The sequence below is a fragment of the Pterocles gutturalis genome, unplaced genomic scaffold (genome assembly GCF_000699245.1).
Source record: "Pterocles gutturalis isolate BGI_N339 unplaced genomic scaffold, ASM69924v1 scaffold45534, whole genome shotgun sequence".
NCBI classification, from domain to species: Eukaryota; Metazoa; Chordata; class Aves; order Pterocliformes; family Pteroclidae; genus Pterocles; species Pterocles gutturalis.
In genome coordinates this window covers 1-11,069 of record NW_010134843.1, presented here as the reverse complement: position 1 = coordinate 11,069, position 11,069 = coordinate 1, and the positions used below count along the sequence as shown (strand labels likewise).

Below are 11,069 nucleotides of genomic sequence, written 5' to 3'. Positions count from 1 at the left end.
TAGATGCCACTTGTCCAGGGTAAATTTAAGTTTTCAAAGCTAAGGTCAGTTTTGGTCTTAACAGTGGCTCAGTCTTCTAAAGTCAACAGGAGCTCCAAGTGCTAGAAAAGGACCTCCTAAAAAAGCACAAAAGAACCTCGTGCCACCACCTTACGTCCCACAATGCTCGTTTTGCAAATATGTGCTACCTTATCCTAGATTTAACATCAGATTTTTGCCAGTAGCATCTCAACTACAGATTCAGCAGCAGAGAGTGGCAAGGGATCACTTCCAGCTTTTCCTTCCAGCCCAGCTATAAGGCAGCACAGCCGTGCTGATGCTGTACTCTCTTTTTATTCTTCTTTGCTCTGTAGCTTTTTGGATACTGCAGTTGCCTTTGTCTGAAACAGATTTTTCTACGATGTGCCAATATACACAGAGGACCAACTCCCAGCAGCTCTCTTCAGAATCGTTGAAGAAAACATGTTTTCTAAAGAAAACATATTTAATGATCAATTACTTGAGTCTGATGCCTGCTTACAAATAAAATGCTCAAAAATAATTTTTAATAGCTCTTTAAAGCTGCTGAAGGACATCAAACTGCCAGAGATCAAAAGAAAAGTACTCATTAAACCCATACCAGGTACCTAATCTAAGCATTTTTGCATCATCAGCTCAGGCGGCTAATTCCTGGCTGACACGAGGTCAGTATTGTGGTGCAATGTGGTGCGTCTGTTGAGACGGGGTGCAAACATATGCACTAAGAATTGGACTGATATAAACAGGGCAGCACAGTGCTCCGCTAAATTAACAACAGTGAGCACTCTGCTTCTGTTCAGAGCACAGGGTACAGGATTGCTGAATTGATTCCTATCTATCGCTGGCAACTACATCACATTTTTCAGGGTAAACAAATTCCATATTAAAATGACCTTTTGCTCTGATTTTTTCTGACTGGAAGGCTGTTCCAACTTCTCATTTTTCCAGCAGTAGGAACCTTCTGCTCTCCAACATACATTTATTTCTTGCCAGTTCTTATGTCAAAATAAAAGTGCTTGAGCTAGGGAACAAAGTAGTTTTGAAAGTGTTCTAGAAGTAAAAGTGAAAACTTCGATTTCAAAATATTACTGCCTAGAGCCCTAAACATTTTCCAGTAACAATTTCAATATTCACCCCTGGAAAAAAAAAGAAAAAAAAAAAAAGAGAGACTATTATAAATTTACATAACCTATTTAGGCTAGGAGGACAAGTCTTCAAAATTAGGAAAGGTTAGACTCACAGTTGGCAGCGTTAATTGTCAACATTAATTTAGTTCTTTCTGAACACTTAGCAGGACTTTTGTCTCATAACAAAAATATACAGGACCATGCAATTAGACTTGGATAAAACATATGCAGATGGCTTGCAGTTACTTAAGCAATCAAAAATCCGTTGCTTACCAAGATCACAATGCTTCACTGTGTACAAATAGATTTATAAGAACAGATTTCTGAGGCTCTCAAGACAAAAAGTCTACAAACTTGCTATTTGATTGACTTACTAGTCCAATCACCTTAAAAAACAATGCTTTAGTCAAAACAGCCTGAAACACTGTTATAAAAACCCCAACACACCTTTTAACATTGTTTTTCTGGCTTTCTCTTACTGTTTCTTCGCACTAAGCACCCCTTCAAAAACTCTGGGAAGTTTATTTCAATCAGCTTCTGTTGAGGTTTTTTTTTGGTTTTTTTTTTTTACTGTCTGACTAGAAATTTTTCCTTTGCTTATCATGCTGATTGCCCGTGCAACACACAGAGGTGTTTGTTTCACGAAGCGCTACATACTACTTTTGTAAAAGAAGGCAGCTTTGAGACAGATATGAAAGGAAAACAAGGACAGTCTTTCAAAAGCCTCAGATACAGCAATGGCTGGTGGGTAACTCTTTTGTAGCACGGTTGTCAGAAATCAGTTACTCTCTCATGACAGGATTAGCAAACTCTCAATTTCAAGCCTCAGCCTCAGGCTCAAGGCTCCTCTCCGTCAGACACAAGTGTAATCGTGTCAGCTGGCTTCTGACCCTCAGCTGAGGATGAACTGTTAGAACTGGGTACAGGTATTTTCAAACACCTGCTGCAGCTTACTTTGGGGAAGAAGTCATGTGCCCAACACAGCATCTCATGTTTTCCCTTGAACCATAGCTTTTCATCTTTCTCCACCGCTCTGGAACCTGGAAAAGCTCCCTCATGAGGCAGCTGCTCCTTTTCTGCCTCTCCCCAGGGCTGTCCCCGCAGCTCCCAGGTACAGCCTTGCAGCAGGGGCAGCCACTGCCCCAGGAGGCACGGCTGCCCTGGCAGACAGCTGAGGTTCTCCCAGCACCATATCTGAAGAAAGTCCATTTCAGCTTCTTTTAGCCACCGTATTGCAGAACAGCAATTTCCACCCAGGAAAGGAATAAATTACATGGGATAAATCAGTTCGCTTTATCCAAGGGAGTGGCAGTGGTCTTATGGCAACTATTTGGGTAAAACAAACAAATGCAATTCATTAATTTCTCTCAGGCCTAAACTAGACTACCTATACACCTGAAGTGACCAGGCTGCACGCTACAGGTCAAAGAAAAGACAAGTCTCTTCAGCAAAAGCCACTGCAGTTTTCAGAGCTTCAGAAACCACTGAAAGAGACATTCGTGAGCATTCAACAACCATCAGACATCCTAAATGTAGCACTTGCTACCAAGCTGTTCCTATCATAAACAAAATTTGAGGCCTGAAGATAACTATCAAGCCTGCATCCTGAGTCACTCCTCAGCTGCCAAAGCAACTACAAGCCAAGAGTCAAGGCAGCTTTTTTTTTTTTTTTCCACATGAAGATACCACATTCTTTGGGGATACTGCATCTGTATACACTCAGACATCCATATGTATGTTTGCATGCATCTTGTGTTTAATTTCTTTGTTCTGAAGTCCTTCAGTAAAAAGCCAGCTAAAAACATGTGTTCTAAGTAACATAAATGTCTAAAGGTTTGTATTAAGGCTGCATGGGAAATAATCTGCCTGTGTTCAAAAGCAGATTTCCTTGGCTGCCACCAGGTCCAAAATCTCTTCGAAACATGGAACCCTACTCAGGGGTCTTTTCTGAAACACAAAGACCACAGCTGGAGTGTGTAAGGTAGAACAGTCATAGCTTTCAATCACTTTCCTGTCCCATTCAGATCAGAAATCTGAAAATTGTCTCCCACATCCCAAGAGACATCACACCTGAATCAGTTGTGGTTTACCTATTTCAGCCAAAATGTAAAAGTATGTATTTGCTTACACAATGTGGAATAGTATTGACCAAAGACAGAGACAGAAAAGGGAGCTTCTTTAGCCTAGTGTTAACAATGAAAGAGAGAAGGGTCTCAAGCTTCATATCTTTTGTCCCATATGAATCCTTAAATCCCTAGACTCTTTCCTATTCTAGGCTTGGCTTTGATTAGAAATTCCATTTTGGATCAGAGAAAAAAAACTTCCCATCAAGTCTGGTATGTACATTCCTAAAAAGGAGGACTGGTTTCAACTAATTAACATTCTCTAATGGAACAGCTATTTTATCATAGGATTCATGATCAGCCCTAATTTGACTTCTAAGCAATTACTAGAGCAGCATGACAGTAATTACGCTAGCTGTGAACATACCATTTCCCAAAAAGAGGGCAATAAATTAGAGATCGATATAGCAAAATCTGACAAGAGCTGGCAGTGTTTGAGAGCTGCTGCTTCATGTTGCATTTCCCAGAAGACACTGACTTGGAAGCAAGCGCTGCTCTGGTATCAACCCCTTCTGCTTCTTGCACAGCCCTCAACTGGGACAAGAGGGACAAGAGTAAAAATTATTTTCAGACAACAGAATAAACAAGTATTATTTCAGAGACCTTTTCCTCACACTCTATTTTAGTCTAAGACACTTTAAGAGACAACATTTTCATATAAAAGTGATACTGCATTTCTAAAAAAGTCAAGTTCAGAGTTTAGAGAGAATATGCCCTATAGTTTGGTTGTTAGACTGGAGACATTTTCCTTTATATTCTGTATCATGCAAGCAGTTATCCTCAAATCAAAGTCAATGCCCTACTTGAGTCAAAAAATCTGGCAGGACTAAACACGATACTTATTAAGCAGTTCTTTGGGCAACTGTCACACAAGAAGCTCCACAGCCTATGTTTACACTCTCCACTGCTGAAAAAGCCCAGGCTCAACCCATGTCAGAGCCTGAATTAAGAATTATAATAATAATCACAAGACTCAGATGGTTAGGCATTTTCTTGACCCTAAGTTAGCAGAATAATGAGTTTGCAAAGTACTGTTTTCCTACACAAAATCTGAATACAACAGTATTCAGCAAGTTGTAGCCATTATAGGAGAAACACAGATACCGTAAAATAATCTACCACAATGCTATGTCTCTCTTCTGTTCCCACCATCTCCTAAAATCTAACCAAAACTGAGAAATCCTAAGTTCTAACAGCATCAAAACTTTTATCAGCACTTTGTAACAACATGCAGGTGTATACTGAACAACTGAGAGGGGAATGACTCCCAGACCTGTACTGCTCCCTGTATTAGTACAGCTTGAAGAAGAGACATTTTTCTTTAAGTCATCAACCTGTACCATCTCAGCTGCACCTAAACCAAACATCTTAAAAAACTAAAGAAAAAAAAAAAGGAAGTGATAAAAGTAACTGGTATATCAGAGAGCGAGAAAAAAAAAATTCAAGTCCGAAGTTTTGCCATATCTAAGAAGTACATAGATTAGTTTTCTTAAGTCATCCCCTTCATTCTTTTTCTTTTTTTTTTTTTTTTTTTTGGTTATTATCTGTCTTGCAGAAATTCCAATTTTGGTTGCAAACAAGGATTCCTGGTTGCAGACCTCCTAACTGAAATTTCACATTTAAAACATTGTTTTCTTAGATCTTTTGTAGAAGCAATAGACCACACACTGCACAAATGTGGCTTCAGATAAAACAGCATAAGCATGAAACTTTATGAAACTGAGCACATTTTATGGATCAGTAATGCAGCTTCCAGAAAGAAACTGGAGAGGCACAAGCTATAAATTAGTTAAATGAGAAGGTAGCTACAATATACCTTCTCAGAAAAAGGCAAACCAAGGTCAGCAGCTCAATAGTTAAACTAAGAAATCTTCAAAGGGTAAGCAAGATTGTTTTCATATTCAGAGCTACTTAACCTTTGAGAGAACAGTAGCAAAGGAAAATTACTTCAGACATTTACATGGCTTTACAAACATCGGCTAGTTACACAAAGTAAGCTGAAGAGCTATGGGCTCTTGTTACACTGGTGGTCAGGGAGAGGTCAAAAGACCATTTATTACCAGCATTTTACTCATATAATGTACGAGGGTGAAGACAGGAGGAGGAAGATGAGGAATTCCCTAGGTCAAATACTGCTAAATGCTTTACAGTTTTACCAAAAGATTTATCTTTTATTTTGCTTTATAACCAGTAGGATTATTTTGGTCAGTTGCTGGTGGTGCCCTCATGTTTTACACCAAACTTTATTTGGTAAACAACCAACAAAAAAATTATGTAACTGGATTTAAATGCCAAAGTTGACAAAACTAACAAACTGGGGCCTGCTACAAAGTATGAATTTGCAACACAGGCTTTATTATCTAAATTAATGAAATTAGTGTCTTTGAAGAGCACAACAGGGTTCAAGATCAAGATGATTTCATGATACTTTTTAAAACTTTCTTCCTACCAAACGTAGCAAACATTAAGTAGTCCTACAATGAGTATTCACTTATTTTTAAAACTGAAAAATTGGAAGATAAACTATGCTACTAATTCACAGAATTATTTCAGAACTTAATCAGAAACTAAACTGGGGCACAACATTACTCAATACTTTATGGTGCAAGAGAACGCTCTTCACAGTGTGGACAGTTTTTAGTTCCTGTATGTTTAGTTCCAAGGAAAAGACACAAAAAAATATTTTCCCATGGCTCTAGCACTTATTTGATCTGCAGATCACATGCATCTTCTGTGCAAGTGTTATCTATACACAGACATTAAAGTCTGTGTTAAGAAAACATCTTTGTCAATATGGACTTTTCAACTGTTCAAAATTCCTTCAAATGTAAAAGATACCAACAACCCTGGAACTTTGCCAAGTCAAGCATCTGTAACTACTGAACACAGCCTACTTTCAATACCAAGCCCTTAAGCTGTTTCCTGAAACAGGATGCATTTGTCTACATAGTGATTGTGTATTTATTTTACTACAAAAACACACACAAAAAAAAAATTCCACCCTTCTATACTTTGGGCAACTAGATGCGCATTTATTTCAGACACTTACTGCCATGATAGCAATAGCTAAAAAAAGAAAAACACCCATAAATTGTGAAGTCAGTGCAGAATTTTAATTCTAAGTGTAAATAATTCCAAGAATCACTACAAACATATTTTCTTAACAGACGTTTGCTGTTATACTTTTAAAAAAACCCCAAATAAACAGCAAAAAGCCTTCTTCTTTTCCTTGGTGATACACCGCCACAAGCAAAAAATACATACTTGCCATTGTAATCTTCTTAGAGTACATAGCAAAAACTCTTCATAATTTCTGTTGTTTAAATTGGAATAACTGGAATCAATCTGGTCTAATAAAATAGGAAACCATTCCACAACCAAGGAACAATTTGATTTGTCTCTCAGTTTGGTGAAAATTAAACTGAAAACTTCCCAGTGTAGTACAATTTTAAGTATCATTTGTGTACAATTGCAAAAAATTGCTGTTACTCATGAGAAGGTAAATACTAATATAACAGCTTATCTTAAACAAGTTAACAACTTTGTTTAGACATTATGAACCTGTTTAAAGCCATAATTTGCTGCATATCAGTAATATTTATCGAATGTTAGATTCTTCTACCTGTTTCATATGCTCTTTACATTTAAGTCCATATACAGCAGGAATCAGATTGCTTTCTAGCTGGCAAGGTGTCTAATCAATTTAGGCAGAATTTAAAAGAAAATAAAAGTCATTTTAATTTAACCAGTCCTAACTGCTGAAGGAAGCTTACCTGAACATTCGATGACTTGTGGCACTCAACACCATGCAAGACAAAAATGTAACAGTCAAATAACACAGTTCATCTGTGCAAGTTGACTCTAAACAACCGGGCTGGCTTGTGGTCAGTGACAGAAGAATCGAAATCTTAATAAAGTACAGCTGTAATGCAAGTTCTGTTCATACATTCGTTAGACTGTGTGGATGATGCGAAAAAGGGAGATTACTTTTAACTCAAAAGTACTTCTCTATCAAGTTTAGGCTGATGTTTCAGCCAGCAATAGATAATTTTAAATTCAGAGAGCTGGCACCCATCAACATATGTGAATACCATTAAAAATGCTTTTTTAAAAATTATTCTACCCAGACTAATAGTTTTGGTGTTTTTATTTTTAATCTTCCATTGTTATGTCCCTTTCCACATTTCAGAAGTCTTCCACAGCTTTCTTAAATTAAATTTATTTTTGTCAAGTCTCTCCTGTTCCCTGGTTACAATCCTTACATTTGAAAAAGGCATGCTTATTTACATGCACAGCCTACACCATCAAACATTGATTTAAATTGAACAATCCCCTTGCAGGTATGTTAGAATCTCAAAGCAGTTTCTGCTTCCTTAGGCTAAGATTTATTGTCTGGTGAAGAAAAAAAACTCATTGTAGCTCTCAATACTTTGAGCAGATCAAATAATTGGAAAAGTAATTTTGATTGTTACAGTGTCATTATCTTAAACTGAAGTGCAATTTATAAATTTGTAATCTTTACTTCTGTATCATTTATCAGCTTAAATATGTTTTTAAAGAGGTACACAAACAGAAAAAATACCAGATTATGAACTTACTTAAAATATCTGTTGTCAAAAGACTCCTAATGGAAACTAGGGTCCTGATTTTGTAAACCTTTTCATGTATCTCCTCAAAACTGGGTGCTTAATAATCTCAATGCCAATTTATCAGAACACAGTCAACAACAAGATACATCATACCTTGTTAGCCTTCAGGATAATGTCCCAAGATAACAGCATTCAAAAATATAACTGAAATGGGTGCACTGAGCTTCACAATTTGTCTTGAATCTACTATCATATGAGGGAGGAAACAGTTAATTTAAAGGGTCTGGTTTCTGAAAGATTGCTTATAGTGTTTCACAGAAATATTTAAGTGCTTACACTCATAACATCACAAAAAAACTGCAGCAGACTATTTTCATCCTACTCCTTTGCCACATCTTAGGAAGAATGGATCAAGCACAGTTCTGATAGGTCTTGCATTACATTTACATTTGTTCTGCAATACTCTTTGCAAGTATTTGAACAGAAATAGACAGTCTGACATAATTTTCTCTCTCTTAGTTTATTATCTTTTCATACACATTTTAAAACAGCTGCCAGTCTGCCTCAACATGCTGAATGAGCATCAGGGAGTTAAATTAGTTTCTTGAACTGCTGGAGGTCCAGGTTGTAACTTGAAAAACCAGTCAGCTCCAATGCACAGTATACCAATAATCATTACCATAGAACAGATACCCATTAGTGAGCAGAGCCATATGTTGTAAGAAACAGTATCAAAACTTAAATTACACGTCATGGCACATCTGCACACAGTATTTAGGAAGGGAGGGCCTTTAATGTCATTTCAACGTGACCCGGAAAATAAACTCTGGAATGAAGTCACTCTTATCAATCCTCTTCAGAGCTAGACTCATCTTCCTGGTCAGAGAGCTCAGCAACAGGAAAGCGCAGGATGGCCGCCACTCCTGTCAGCTGGCCAAGCTGCTCTCCAGACACATGAAGGCTGGAGAAAATGCGTACTGTGCCCATGTTCTCCCGCACGCTATCTACCAATTTAACATATCGGGCACGTGTAGCCACATCCTGGTGCCGGAAAAGCTCATCGCTGATCAGCAAGGTATCGATGGCCATGGCTTCATTGGCCTTCTCCACATGTTTTAGACCATAAAAAGCCCGGTCAGGCTCATGCTGCAGCATTTTATAGAAGTCATCTAAGGCTTTGACCTCACCAGCTGCCTTAGTGTCAGAGAGACGGCTAGCTACAGCTGGGTCGCAGAGGGCTTCCTTCAATGCATATTTATGTCCCGAGGAAGAGTGGACCTATAGTAAAAAAAGTCAAAGGTTTTTTTTTTTTTTAAATAAAATGGACCATTTTCTTGACTAGCAAATCACAAACACTTTCCACTATACATAACATTTATTTCAAAAATAACTCAAGGAAGTTATCTGTTTCTCGAAACCTACCTGATTCTTTTCTTAAAGGATTGCCCAAAGCTTATACCAAACCCCTTCAACTGTATTTTTAAAAGTGCAGCAAAGCTGTTTCTCTTATTCAAAGACTAGGTTAAATAAGCAAGCTGTTACAGAGAGTCCCCAAGGTAGGGTCACTTGAAACTAGGGAGAAACTAAGACTTAAGCCTCTCCCTTTTAGAGCATTCAAGAAGAGGAAGACCTCTTAAGACTGCAGACAAATAGCACAAAAGCATCAAGCCTTGCACAACTGCATAGCTACTATGCTTGCAGAGCTGTGAAGAACATTAAAACTTTTCACGCTTACTATTATCACTTTGCTACAAACGGGAAAGGAGGCTTCTTGGTGCAATGTGTCTCCTAAAGTTTGTGACCATTAAGTATTGGGACACACTTCCCCCCTCCTCCAGCCTTTTGTAAGCATAGATTGCAGGCCTACTGCAATTAAAAAAATGTATCTTCATGAAAAGGAAAACTTGTTTTAGGCTCTGAGTTTGACCATTTCGGTGAAAGACAAAAAAACCCCACCTTCTCAATCAATGAAATGACTAAGGAACAGGAAAAAAGAATGCTATGGTCTGCATAACCTTTAACTAGGTAGTACAAACTTAACAACAAGATTAACCAACCTATACCACATCCAGGTACTTTTTTGAAAAGCTTTAGAAAGCTGTTATTAAGCATGCATGCTATGCAGTACGACAGATTAACACTACACAGTTATACTATTTTCCAAACTGTACTTCACTCTTAACTGAAGATTAAATATGCTTTTATGAGGAGTCTGAAATAGTTAACACTTTCTTTACTCCACATTAAGGCATCCTACAAAGGAACCATCCCTCCTTCTTGCATAACTGTCTTACAGTTTGGCAGGCATGAGAATAATTTCCTTATGATACTCAGACAGAAATCTACTTTGTCTAATAAGTGAATTACTTCCCACCACGTTGTAACTGCCTCCTGCTATCACAGAGAGCTCTTAACCCTCTTTATACCCACTCCGGAGACTGTTTAGCTCCTTACCTGTAGGAACTTGGACCTGTTCTCCAGGAGAAGCTTGTTGTCAGTCTTGACCGCCTGCTGGAACATGTAGTCACAAAACTGCTCCCGTACGAAGCCCGGGCTAGCGACCAGCACGCACTTCACCACCTCAAAGTTGATATGCCGCTGGATGGCTTGCACCACCTGCTCGTAAAACCTCTCCAGCGCCCGGTCGTGCTGGCTGCAGTTCCCCTTCCGCTTGCGGGGGATGTTCACCTCCACCTTGGCACGGGTCAGCGTCATGCTCGGAGTGACCAGGCAGACGTGAGCCAGCCCCTCCTGCATGACCACTGCTGCCACATCGGCGCTCCAGGCCGGGTCGCAGGCCTGCTCGATGCGCTCCAGCACCACGCTGTCCCACTGCTTCTTTGCCAGAGTGAACTGCCGGTTGGGCTCCAGCTCGATGGTGTGGTAGGCCCCCATCTTGACGTACTCATTCTCTTGGATGTTAGTGCCCTTGACCCGCAGCTGGCAGGCCTGCGAGTCGAAGTCGATGGCCTCCACGCAGAGGGTGAGAGTGGTGCGGATGCGGTTGCTGCCCACGCTGCCCGTGGCCGACTCGGTCTGCACCTTCCGGATGGTGGAGGCCCGCAGGCTGTCACCCACCTGCAGCAGGTTGTAGGTGTGCCACATGTCCTCGGGCTCCTCGGGGATCAGCGTCACCTGCCCCGCATTATCCTTCTCCAGGTCCTTCCTCACCAGCTTCATCCTGGCGGTTCCCCGCAGCCGCGGCGGCAGCG

General features: G+C 39.6%; 1 protein-coding gene across 1 annotated transcript; it reads right to left on the bottom strand.

Moving 5' to 3' along the window:
* Positions 1-8,370: 8,370 nt before the first annotated feature.
* On the bottom strand, positions 8,371-11,063 carry PELO (pelota homolog (Drosophila)). Its single transcript, XM_010081703.1, has 2 exons — positions 10,312-11,063; positions 8,371-9,135 (listed from the first exon to the last, which is right to left on the bottom strand). The coding sequence occupies exons 1-2, from the start codon at positions 11,035-11,037 to the stop codon at positions 8,704-8,706; spliced, it is 1,158 nt and encodes a 385-aa protein (XP_010080005.1). The 5' UTR covers positions 11,038-11,063; the 3' UTR covers positions 8,371-8,703.
* Between the last annotated feature and the right edge of the window lie 6 nt (positions 11,064-11,069).

What these genes read in the sequence shown, in the direction of transcription:
- PELO (XM_010081703.1), bottom strand. Translation starts at nt 11,037, where the DNA reads ATGAAGCTGGTGAGGAAGGACCTGGAGAAGGATAATGCGGGGCAGGTG. An exon ending in ACAGGTCCAAGTTCCTACAG is followed by an intron (nt 9,136 to 10,311) that starts GTAAGGAGCTAA and finishes TTTTTACTATAG; the next exon opens with GTCCACTCTTCCTCGGGACA.